The 12,151-nt window shown below is 34.6% G+C and overlaps 2 protein-coding genes across 2 annotated transcripts; both read right to left on the bottom strand.

Annotated features, from left to right (window-relative positions):
* Positions 1-658: 658 nt before the first annotated feature.
* Positions 659-3,535, bottom strand: cd40lg (CD40 ligand). Its single transcript, XM_060885065.1, has 5 exons — positions 3,256-3,535; positions 2,224-2,355; positions 2,061-2,082; positions 1,892-1,960; positions 659-1,787 (listed from the first exon to the last, which is right to left on the bottom strand). The coding sequence occupies exons 1-5, from the start codon at positions 3,442-3,444 to the stop codon at positions 1,405-1,407; spliced, it is 795 nt and encodes a 264-aa protein (XP_060741048.1). The 5' UTR covers positions 3,445-3,535; the 3' UTR covers positions 659-1,404.
* A 3,980-nt stretch (positions 3,536-7,515) lies between these two features.
* Positions 7,516-10,589, bottom strand: vgll1 (vestigial like family member 1). The gene is made up of 4 exons (XM_060885960.1): positions 10,331-10,589; positions 9,477-9,676; positions 8,969-9,361; positions 7,516-8,391 (listed from the first exon to the last, which is right to left on the bottom strand). Exons 2-4 carry the CDS (start codon positions 9,664-9,666, stop codon positions 8,351-8,353), a joined length of 624 nt encoding a protein of 207 aa, XP_060741943.1. The 5' UTR covers positions 9,667-9,676; positions 10,331-10,589; the 3' UTR covers positions 7,516-8,350.
* Positions 10,590-12,151: the final 1,562 nt, after the last annotated feature.

Here is a 12,151-nt window from a genome sequence, read left to right as displayed (position 1 = left end):
GGTTGAACACTTCCTGTAAGAGTAGAAAAATGTGTCCCGGATCTGAGTGTAGATTCTCTCACTCACTCTTTCCATAGTAGACAATGAAATGTAGTAAAATACAGAGCATTACATGCTTCTTTGTGGTACATGGTTCATGTGCATATAGGAAACTTGTACACATGTAAGAGATTGGTGGGTGTTTGGCAGCCAGTGGGATTAAAATTCTAAAAATATCTACATTTCTCAGATTTATTCTGTCAGCTTCTCCATTTTGGAATGGATCGCACACTCGTTTAAAATGCTTCTTGATACGTGGAAACATTTGTAGTGATACCAGCATCGATGGAGCGATTTGTTTTTAATTGAAAAGGTCAGATCTGAGTTCATGCTCACTGATAAAGCCATTGCACCATGCTGGAAAGTAGAGGGGGAAGGAGAGCCTAGCATTTCAGTGCTTATACAGATGATGGAAAAAAAAACCAAAGTGTTTGTCACACCTAATGCTTCGAAATTTAGAATTTCATGTAGGTCGTAATGATTACTAGGAGGAAGTGTTTAGACCTTTCTTTAAGCCTTATTGTTTTTCTCACATATTACTATCACATTCGCTATCACTATCTCACATATTATTGATCAGAAAGTCAGAATAGAAACAAAACTTTGCTTTGGATTTAGAAAAAAAATGTATTTTAATACAAAAATATAAATACATATTTTGAGAGAGGGAACTTCCATTTAAAAATCCTACTTGCCGTCTGCGGTATATTTATCATAAAGTTTTACTGTGACACATCATTTAGAAATAAACCGCCGGTTTTTGAAATACATTCTAGTTGTTTTTTTTACTTTTACTATATGAGAAGTTCTTGTCAGTGCAGATTCTTCAGAGAAAACCAGGCTTCTAATAAATGTAGTGTCACATTGTATTGTACAGCTAAATCATCAGGATGTTAAAAATGACACAGAAGCTATTACACACATCAGAGTAGTCTCTTCAAGCTGGATTTCCCTCTTCATAAATATATTGCAAAGACAGTAGCTAAGATTCAACGTTAATAAATTATTTTTTGGTAGTATAGATTGAGAATATTACATAAAAGTGACATTTACACCACTTCTTTAAACCGCATGTTTAGAATTGCTGACTAATTTTTGTATAGAAACGTTATGAAATGTCACACATTTCATTTTCCCTGCAAATCCCGCACTTAACGATGTGTCAGACTTTCCTCTGAGCTTACATTGTGGTGAAAGTTAAAGGAAGAAGCTCTTCTGCAGAAGTTCCAGCCTTCTTTTTTTTTTTTTGAATAGTTTCAGAGACTCCAATTTCATATAGTTATCCATGTATACCCTGTAAGATGGATTCTGTTATCCACTTTGCCTTGTGCTGGTAGATCCTCTTAGTTCTTAGTTAGTCTGCTCTCAATCCTGTAGCCTGAACAATCCAAAAGTGGTAGCGTCCAGGTTCACTAAGCTCTTGTCAGTTACATTAACAAATAGTTTGTGACCCTTCTCAAGTCTGAACACCCCTGTCTCTGAGGCAGTGCACAGATCAGGCATCTTACTGCCCCGAGGCAAGCTGCAAAAGGACTTGAGCAGTTCACTTGGGGTTTCGTCATTTGTCTTTTGGGACCATATGGCTTGATAGAGTGGTGCTTTTTCATGTGCTTTGGAAAAGGTGACTTGCGACTGGATCAAGTAATATCCAGGGTACTGAATGGTCAGGACTCCTGATGAGCTGAGGGTGATCTTCTCCAGCACAGAGTGGGTTTTTTTCCATACCAGGGTATTGAATTTGTTCTCCTCTGAGGAAAAAAACCATAACAGGATACGTTATTTAAAAAAGGTCAATAAGTGATCAGCTATTTACATCGCAAGGAGAGGATTTAAAATAAATGACTATCCTTACCTTTAGATTCACTTAACACCAACCTTGCTTGAGGATTGGTGGAGGAACCAGGTTCAATCAACAAAGCCACTAGAAGAACAGAACAAATCAATGTTCAGCTCAGACTCCTCTCAAAATGAGACGTTCACATGTTCCTGCATTCTGAATCAAGACATTAAAATGTACTAACCTTTTCCTTCAGCTTCAGAGACCTATAAAAGAGATTTGAACAGTTTATTGATCTTGTTGAGAACTACATAATTAGGAAAAAAAAATACCCCAAATATTTTGAGGGTTTAACAGCTAGTCCATGTTCTAACTAAAGGACCATGTAAAAAAAAAAACTTGCTCACCTTTTTTAGGAGATTTTTATAGAGTTCCACGAGCTTGTTGCAGTGCTGTAAATTCTCAGATCCTAGGTTCTCTGCACACTGCTGTAGTTGTTTTAGTGCGTTTATCTCATTATCACTGCGTCTGTCCTGCAGCTGCCATTAAGACAGGAAAAGCCTCGTGTGAACATGCTGTTGCATTCAGTATTCACTCACAAAAACCACAAGGCTCACAATGTATTGTTGCAAATGAAACGTGTATGAAGCAGAATATGTGAGAATCAGAATTCAGATCAGTAATTTGCATAAAAAGTTTCTGGTTTGCTCAGTATGAAGAAAGTTGTTGATTTTTACACTTTTATTTAGTAACCACAGAAATGGCTGAACGAAAACTAATTATAGATTATTCTTGGTAGACTAACATTTTGTTGTAAAGCCATCCTTTGCGTACTTCTAATTCTTTCTAAATGCCTAGATAGATATTCAAAAAGGCAATTTAATTAAAAAATATAGAAATATCTTTTAATATCTCATTCATAGCCAAATCAGAAAATGAGGTTTCTTATAATTTTTCTTTATAATCAATTGTTTTTTCTTTTTTTTCCCCCACAAGTTTCACTTAAAATATGTTCTTTACATATTTTAATACTTGTATGATGAATACAATGTACTAATAAATATATGTATATATTATACAAATCCGAATTAAATCTAAAATGTAGAATCATGATTGTAATTCCTCTATGGTACAATGGCAAATGTATATTTTCTAGGATATTCTTACAAAACTTGCTCTCTCTATATATCTCCAGGAAGACAAATATCAGCACGAAAATAAGAATTTAAATATTTAAGTTAGAAGACAATATAGTATCAAATATTTAAACAAAAAAATTATATCAAATACATTAACAATAATTCCTAAGATCATTAAGATACTTAAGAGCTTACATTTAAGTTCAGAATATCAGACATTTCTAAATCTATCTTATAATCTAATTCTATAACCATCTATCCTAAATCTAGTCTATAATCATTATGAATATGAATGCTTACCGTGCTGATTCTATGGAACAGGTAGAGAAACCCTCCAAACGTCAGTATCATTAGCAGAAGCAGCAGCACTGATATGAACCTGACTAATGGTGTGTTTGATCGCAGCGCTGGCCCTCCTTGGTGGCCTGGCCTTGGAGGAACCGGCGGAGGATTGAAGCTGCTATGAAAGGTGTTTATCATTGTGGACATATTTGCAGACAGCAGGTTCCGCGACGTGAACACCAGATCCACCCATACAGGTCTGAAGAATGGCCTCCACCAACACAACTCTACATCTGAATGCAACTTCCTGGAAGCTCTGAACGACTCAAATAGGGAAGAACAACTTTTGTGTGTGTCTCGTGTGTTTTGTTTTTTTTCAGACACAGACTTTGGTTGTGATAGTGATTTTGTTGTTGTTTTTTCAGTTTTTCCCATTCATTTTTCCAATTACAAATTAATCAGAATTAATAAGAATATGAATCCTTTTTCCTTTCTTTTTTGTTCATTTTATTTATTCATTTCTTCCTTAACAATTATTGTAAATAAAATGACACTTTAGAGTCAACCTTCACAGCAAAAATATATTAGATGGTACACTGCATATTTTCCCTGGAGATGGAATAAATAAAATCTTTGTGTATTTGAAACTTTAGTATTGCTGAAAAGGCCATGTGTAATGCCATGTGGCTGAAAGACTGTGACAGACTCCTATACAGCCCGTAGGTCTCAGGCTGCTGGTTTAGACAGTAACACAAGCCACACACAAACACATAAACTTCTCTGTGTAAACTCTAAATGCACAATCAAGGCCCATAGCTATTTACAATATAATGCTGTATGTGCTGCTTTAAAAATCATCTCTGCTAAATAATCACTGCATCAGTTCTGGCCAGAATCTTACTTTGACACAAAATTCATTGAAATGTTTTTTGCATTCATCAAAATCCTCACTTGAATTGGCAAATGCTTTCATACCTTGTTTCTTCTAGGTCCACTTCGCTATACAGAAATGTTTAACTTATTTATATTGTTATGTTTGTACCTCAGGTTTCCACTATAGAGAGTCTAAGACAAGCTGGTCATAGTAAAATATGAATTTTGGCTTGCTTCTGCATTCGTTTGGAAGTACGTATGACTCGTCATCTTGTTCAATGCTCTGTTCAATTCATTTAAATTCAATACAAATTTGCATGGCGCTTTTAAACAGTGAACATTGTCTCAAAGCGGCTTTACAGGAAATAAGAAATATGGTACAAAAGGTTCAAGATTAATATTATACATAAGCTCAAGATTAATATTAGACTTTGATTTAAATGTGTATGTATTTATTCCCAATGAGCAAGTATAAGGTGACTGAGGTGACTGTGGCAAGGAAAAACTAAATTAGATAAGGAAGAAACCTTGAGAGGAATCAGATTGTATAGGGAACCCATCCTCATTTGGGTGACATTGGAGGATGTAATTATAATTTCTTCTAAACAACGGAAAGTGTTATTAAATATAATGACTTTTCTACAGTCAGATCCCTATGTATGGCCATGTGTGAACAGTGTGTCTGACAGATTAAAATAATTTGATATTATCAGTTTCACCCAAATCCCCTAGACCACCAAAGCATCACTGATCTGTATTTTCTGTCAGTGTGGTTACACTTTTCCTTACTCATCTGACCACAATATTTGATGAACTAGTTCTAATGATGCTTAGTGAAGCTTTTGCTTACTGCATATATGGACACACTCTCAGGTGGGGCTTTTTTCTTGAAATGCTTCCAAACAGTTTGTTTTTAAAGAACTGATGTTTAACAATTGATTTCAGTACTTGACAACCAAAAAACTACTAACATATTTGTAAACCAGTGATTTACTAACATCAGTGAACCAGTGACCAGTGACTACTAACATATTTGTAAACCATATTTGTTGTATTTCTTAGGCAATAAATGTGTTATGGCCCTAATTCTGGTGAATGGTATTTGTCATTACTAATTTATGATATGGTTAAAAGTCACTTCATAAAAACCCTTTATGATGTGGAAAACACAGAGATCGACCAGATAAAGCAGTTCCTTCCAGAACACTGACATAATAATACTGTACGTCCTAATCTAAACCTGATGAAATTCTCTGGAAAACAAAGTTATTTCTCAAAAACCCAGAACATCTATTGAACTGTGGAAGAGAGTGGAAGAAGAGTGGACCAAGATCACGTGAGAGCAGTGTGAGAAACTAGTGATGTCCTGCAGCCAAAGCTGTGCTCAAGTCATTCAGAGCAAGAGCCTGTACACTTTCTATTTATTTCTCACAGCTGCAACACATAAAAATGTTAGCTGTAATCTTCTTTCCTGTTACAGTGGTTACTGTTCTCTAATTTTGATCACTGTGTTTTTCACATTATAAAGGTGTTTGGTGACGTGCCTTGGTTATTTTGTGAAACCTGCTAGTAAAACAGTGAAGATCTCACAGGTATTTTTTTTCCTAATTATGTAGTTCTCAGATATGCAGTATATACAGGGTCTGATTTGTGCTTAGCAACAATCATCTGTCTCTTTTCTGTTGAAAGTTACTTGGTTTTTCCAATCATAATGGAAAACATTTCCATGTCTTACATCAACCTCACATTTCTACCACAGGGAAACATGGCACAGTAAATGCAACATTAGCTCATGGAGACTGAGAGCAAATGAAATCTAATATACATTTTTAACCAATGAAATTTTGTTTAAAATATTCCTAATGGGTGCCAAAACAATGAAGAGAAAATAGTAATTAGAAGTAGCTCTATTTGAGATTTTTTTGAAATCTGTTTTCTGAAATCTTGCTAGTGTTTGAATGGAGAGGTTGTGTGAAGTTTATTTCATGCAATCAATTTTGCTAATTTTGTGAAGGCACCAATAATGGGTGGGTACATATGTAGGCGACAAAACAAACAATATTTGTGTTATATATGTCAGAATTTATTTGAATACACCATCTTTTACGATCTTTTTCATGATCGTATAGGCTAATCAAGAGAAATAACAATAAAACATAAACATGTTTATTGTATTTTTACTATAATGCATTTTTTTAAGCAAAAGGTGCACTTAATTTTTCACTCACTAGGTGGCAATGTTGTGACAAATAAAATGACTAAAGAACCGACTAAAGTTTGGCAGAAATACAATGCCATAAGCTTTACATTCTTCCTAGTTAACCTCCAATACTCTCCTCCGTGCAATTCAACAACTCCTACCTAACAAATCCTCCTAGATTTTAGTGTTGGCCTGGCTATCTAGTGCAGAGCAGAAGCCATGCTGAACTCCAGCCCATCTTCTCAGAGATCTATAGGAGTAGTGAAACTCTAGTTTCACATCAAATTTATTTTCAAATGAACCAGAAAACTAGCTAAAAATGGCCTCCACGTGATCTCAGTGCTTTTGGTGTTCACAATTTAAATGGAAATAAAAGAGTTTCATTTTCTGTTGTTTTTGCACCGATTTGGCCTCAGACCGTTTGCTGTTCCCTCCACAACTCTTAGAAAATTCAAACTTTAGCCATCTGTTGATATTCCTGCATTGTGTCCAAGGTGCTCATGTACTTCCAGTGTAACTTCTTGACTTTTACACGACATTGCAGAGATGTTCTGTTGTAACATTTATCTTTCTTTTTTTTTGTGGAAACAAAAGAAAAAACTGTGACATGTAAAAGATTGATTGATGTGTTGGGGATTTGCATTTAATTCAAATTAAGTCTCTAGAAATATTAAGACATGAAGAGGTCTGTGTGCGTTTTTAGGGGGATTGGAGATCATTTGCAGTGTACACATATACATGGCCTATCCTTATACTTTCATTTTCAAGAATTTAACTTACCTACATTTTTTTGTACCTACATCTCCATTACAGATTAAAATCTCCTTAAAATCTTCAATAAATCAATTCAGCTGTCATTGGATTTAATGTTCTGGCTCATCAGTATGTGCTGCTACAGCATTTACGTAATGTTCAGGATAGCATGTAAGTAGCATCTGAACTAGATTAACTAGAAACCTTTATGAATTAACATGAGCTAATTACTGAACCTAGAAAGATACCAAAACTCCAGCATTTAGTTAAGTTAATCTGAAACTCTCTTCTTTAGATTTGGGACATTTTCTCATTAAAGTCAAATGTAGACATACTAAAAATATAAAGTACTTTTCACCACATGACCTATATACTCATAGTTGAGTAATTTTCTAGATCGATTCTCGAACTCATCTAGTTTCCAGGGATAGATAAAAAAATAGTGGTCAGTATTCATGGTACACATTTTTGTATTTATTTGCCTGGTATACAGTGGATCACAAAAAAAGATATATCAGCAGTCATTGTACACATTTTTAACAGAAGTCATATACTTAAACTCTATACACTTTATTCCCCATACCATATTTATTCCAGCTTCTATTATTTTACACATTTTACAACAGTTGTGCTTCAACTAAATTCATACATTTGTACCTTTCTTTATTTTCAACAAGGTTAAACAAAAAATCAGTTCGGGCAGCTCACATAAATTAAATAAATCCTGTCAGATGACTATCTCAGGTTTTTTCTGTGCAACTCGTTTTTCAGTTGAACTTTTTTTTTTTTGTCTCATTCATTTTGTCTTTCATGTCCATATTATAGTTCATATTAAATCCCAAGAAGGCAACTACACGTAAATCCATATATGTTTATTTTTTGTTTATAAATAACAAACATAAGTTTCCCATATAGTCATTATTTAATGAGATAATCCTTTTTGTCTCGACAATTCTAAAACAAGAACAAGTAATTAAAAGATTAACTTAATAAATATCTAGGAACTACCTGGATTTCATAAGCTGTCTGAAAGTCTTTTGAAAATGCTCCACCAACCCCCATATAGCTTAAGGGATGTTCTTTTAAAAGTCGCTGTGCTGGACTACGTGATGAGCTTGTTCTCAAACAGGTTTGTCTGCATGTAGTCAGGTGCAGTGGCTTCTGCGTGAAGCATTTCAAGGCTCTGAACTCTTAAAACAAGTAAAACAATGATAAGACTTCCTTCATAATGAGTATCGGGTTTTTGTTTCCTACGTAAAGGTGTCTAACGACTGCAAATGTGCTTCCTTAATACCAGTATAGATCCTTCTTCTCCATCATTGGCACACCTGCAAAAACAGACACAAGAAAAATTACAGACATGAAACAACTCAAAACAAATCCTCTGTACAACACAAACCCTTTTATGGATTTAAGTTTTGGTTTTTTGTTTCCTTTTTTATTGTTAACTACATTTTGTAGTTTTTGCCCATTGTCGCCTTTCGGCTTACACGTATGGGATCCAGGTCTACATATGGATTTCTGTAAAGCTGCTTTGTGACCATGTTAACTATTAAACATACGAAACAAATAAAAGTAGATTTGTTTCAAATTAATTGTTTTAACTTGATTAAAATTGTGTTTATAGCTCAGCTACATTTAAATCACAGTGGATGTGAAAAGATTCAGATTTGTGATGATAAAACTAAATATTAATACAACAGAATATTATCATACTAAAACTGGAGCTATAAACAAGTTTCTATATAAAATATATCAACATGCATGATTGGATTCAATTAATTAACCGGGACAGTGACATACTGAAAAACATTAGGCCTACATAGGATACTATGATAAATCTAATTGTGTATAATGTGTATTTTACATGTTAGTAGTACAAAACCTAGGTCTGAATTTCGATACCAGAGTCTAGGCTGTGATCTGGAGTCATCTGATCTCCAAATCCTGGATGCCGGGCCCAGCCTGGCATGAGATCTTGTTTGGAGTTTACCATGACGGAGCCCAGATCTGGCCGGTCGCTGTGCAGAAGGTTTAATAGGGAATTGTACTGATGATCTGCCATCACCAAACCCTCAGCAGACGCAGCAGAGGGATACACCATGGGAGGCAACACCAGACTCGTGCCCTGTCGTGGACCACCGAGCCAAACACTGGAGCTCTCCTCAGGAGTGTTAAGTGGCAGACGGTGGTTAGTCTGCAGTTCTTCTTTTCTGCCAAGTTCAATTCGTCCTGAAGAGTCTGTGCTTTCAAAGCACAGATTCGACTGCATGCCCCAGTTACTTGTACTTGGCTGCTCTGCAACACATCAAATAGAAATACTTCACTGTATGCATGCCACAATATATTCATTATCCTCGTATTCTTATAAGATGTTAAACTTATAATATTTAGAGATTGAGCTATGTGTTACCAGATTTGAATGATTTTCGGGGTTTCTTGTTTTTAGTGATGTCTCCCTTTGGTTTGGTGAGATTTTCTAAGGCACGTGAGAAATGTGCATCTACCATGCTATTAATATCTCCCTGGAAGTAGGTGAGGAGAAGACTTCCTGATTGCTCCTCTGCTTTTCCAGCCACTGGACTCCCTGGTCTGTGATCCATTACTGAGATTCTGGAGATTACAGTGTGTGTTAATTTACCTGGCCAGTCTATCTGGTCAAAGTATATGACATTAAAAGTGTAAATTAGGAACAAATATATTTTAGGTTTTCGGTCTCTTATGGATAAAACATTGAAGCCTCAACCATACTGTGTGGGTCATGATAGTGAGGGAAGCTAAAAGTCTCAAAATCATTCAAAATCATAAACATTTAGCCTATAGAGCTGTCATTTATTCTTAGAATCTACCCCAAATTTCTTACTCAGCATTAAAATGTATATAGAAAGTACATTATGTTAACATTGTTATAGTGTGGATATATCCTTTCAAGAAGGAAATACATGGCATGCCTCAAATATGGAACACCACCGAGCACAAACAGGAGAATAAACAGGTAGGAAATTACAAAAATATCAAGTCTTTTAAAATTAAATACTGCTTCAAGCTTCAAAAAGTTCTGTACATGAGATCATTTAATTTGTTTTACATTTTAATCAGTACATTTTTGAATGTATTTTAAGAAAATCAGCATATAATCTGAATTTATGAATTGTCCAAGCTAAAACATTAGATAATTAAATGCTAAAAGCAACTTTTAATAATATTTTTCCATGAGAAGCGTAACAACTGCAGTTCCTGCATTTCCAGCCATGCCTTCTTTCTTACCTGCAGTAGATGTCTGGTCTGTCCAATATGAAAAGTAAACAATGAGCCTGCTCAAAGTTTGCAGCTGGATTTCATCTAGACATCTGGAAATAGCTGGAATGAAAAAGAATCCTTTGGTGAGCAATATGTATTTTCGTTCAGCTTTTAGACACAGGGTTCTACTGAAAGTCTTAGCGTCTTTATTTAATGATGCCCGTCACAGGTGTGTTCTTTCTGCAGTTCTTCCAGCATGAGCAGAATGTGCCTGAACTGGTCAAACCACAATGGCAGAGAAAAGGAAAGCGCACTTCTTAGAAAAGCAAATTGACTTCTACAACACTACAACTCACCTTGCTCTCATCAGTTCATTTTACTCTTTAAGAATTGTTTTTCCCCACCAGTAAAATGGAATCAAGAGAAGATTTGTGTTTGGTTTTTCTCTCTTATAGTGACACATTCAACAAAAAAAACAAAAATGTCCAGGTTTGATGACCTTTAAACTGCTTTTGTTTTTTAAAATCAGGTTTATTTTACATACAGTAAGGCTCTATCGTTTATTTCAAATCTCCTTTTTTTCCCATCCTGACCCCAGGATCACTGCATATCCGCAAATAGAAGCTCAGCAGACTGAATTGGTTGTTCTTAAAGTGAGTTACCAGGAATCACAGCCAGGGTTATTTCTAGGGATTATAAATCACAACCACAACACCCCCATCAAAGTTATGTTTATTACTGTAGTAGTATAGTTATTAGCCGACTTGTCTGTCTATTTGAATAGGTTAGAAAGCATTGAACGTCTCCCAGTCAAACCTCAATAAACAAATAAATAACTATTTGGACTTAATGCGTTCTGTGAGTGGAAAGTTCAGAAATAAAAGCTCTGTGGCTTTACTAATTCTCCTGCATATTACTGTACATATTAAATTATTGAACCAAATATTTTGAATAGTTGAACATCAATGTCTTGATGTGAAGACATTTTTTTGAAAACAAATTATCCTGTTTATGTGAAGAACAGATTTTGTTATTTTGTGATTAAAACAAATAATGAGGTTGCAATAATAATAATAATAATAATAATAATAATAATAATAATAATAATAATAATAATAACAAAACAACAACAACAATAATAATAATAATAATATTTTATTAGTATTATTATTATTGTTATTATTGTTATTATTATTATTATTATTATTATTATTATTATTATTATTATTATTATTACCTTGCTTATGATATAACTCCCTTTAATTGTGGTGGTCCACTGAAGTAGATGGGCTGTGTAGGACACATGGAGTGCAATGTAGGATCCACAGCTGTATGTAGGACACATGGAGTACAAATCTAGAGAAGAATTCCATGCTATGTCCATAAAAGGCTTCCATACATTTATAAATCTTTATGAACTATACTCTGCTCCAGAAGATCTCTTGATTATAAAGTGTCATGCCTTTCACATAAATGATGAGAGTGAATATATTAGGGTGTCAACATATCAATGCTTTTTAGTATTTGGCCCTATAAATTAGCATATTTCCAGTCTGAGCCTTAAAAGATGACAAATGATGATTCTTCTTTCTTTCTGATGCACACCTACCTGTGGAGGTGGAACACAAATAGCTCAGGTTATAAGCACTTGGATTAAATCTTATGCACAGTCCTTAATTTAGATGCTTTGTTATAACTATTTTGTCTTATTAGTAGATTCAACAGAATATGCAAATAAAGGACTGTGAATGAGTCACAGTGCTTGGAACTTGAGCAATCTGTGCAACAGGAATTTGAAAATATGCATCTTTCTAGTCTGTTGTTATAAATCAATAGTCTTGTTCATTG

Source organism: Tachysurus vachellii, chromosome 13, assembly GCF_030014155.1.
Source record: "Tachysurus vachellii isolate PV-2020 chromosome 13, HZAU_Pvac_v1, whole genome shotgun sequence".
Classification (NCBI taxonomy): domain Eukaryota; kingdom Metazoa; phylum Chordata; class Actinopteri; order Siluriformes; family Bagridae; genus Tachysurus; species Tachysurus vachellii.
The sequence above is the reverse complement of the archived record's forward strand: the minus strand, read 5'-3'. Positions and strand labels throughout refer to the sequence as shown.

Coding starts and splice junctions, on each gene's coding strand:
- cd40lg (XM_060885065.1), bottom strand. CDS start 3,444: ATGTCCACAATGATAAACACCTTTCATAGCAGCTTCAATCCTCCGCCG. Junction 2,083..2,223: donor ATAAAAATCTCCTAAAAAAG/GTGAGCAAGTTT, acceptor TCTCTTTTATAG/GTCTCTGAAGCTGAAGGAAA. Junction 1,788..1,891: donor GGTGTTAAGTGAATCTAAAG/GTAAGGATAGTC, acceptor TTTTTTCCTCAG/AGGAGAACAAATTCAATACC.
- vgll1 (XM_060885960.1), bottom strand. CDS start 9,666: ATGGATCACAGACCAGGGAGTCCAGTGGCTGGAAAAGCAGAGGAGCAA. Junction 9,362..9,476: donor CCGAAAATCATTCAAATCTG/GTAACACATAGC, acceptor GATGTGTTGCAG/AGCAGCCAAGTACAAGTAAC. Junction 8,392..8,968: donor AGATCACAGCCTAGACTCTG/GTATCGAAATTC, acceptor CTGTTTTTGCAG/GTGTGCCAATGATGGAGAAG.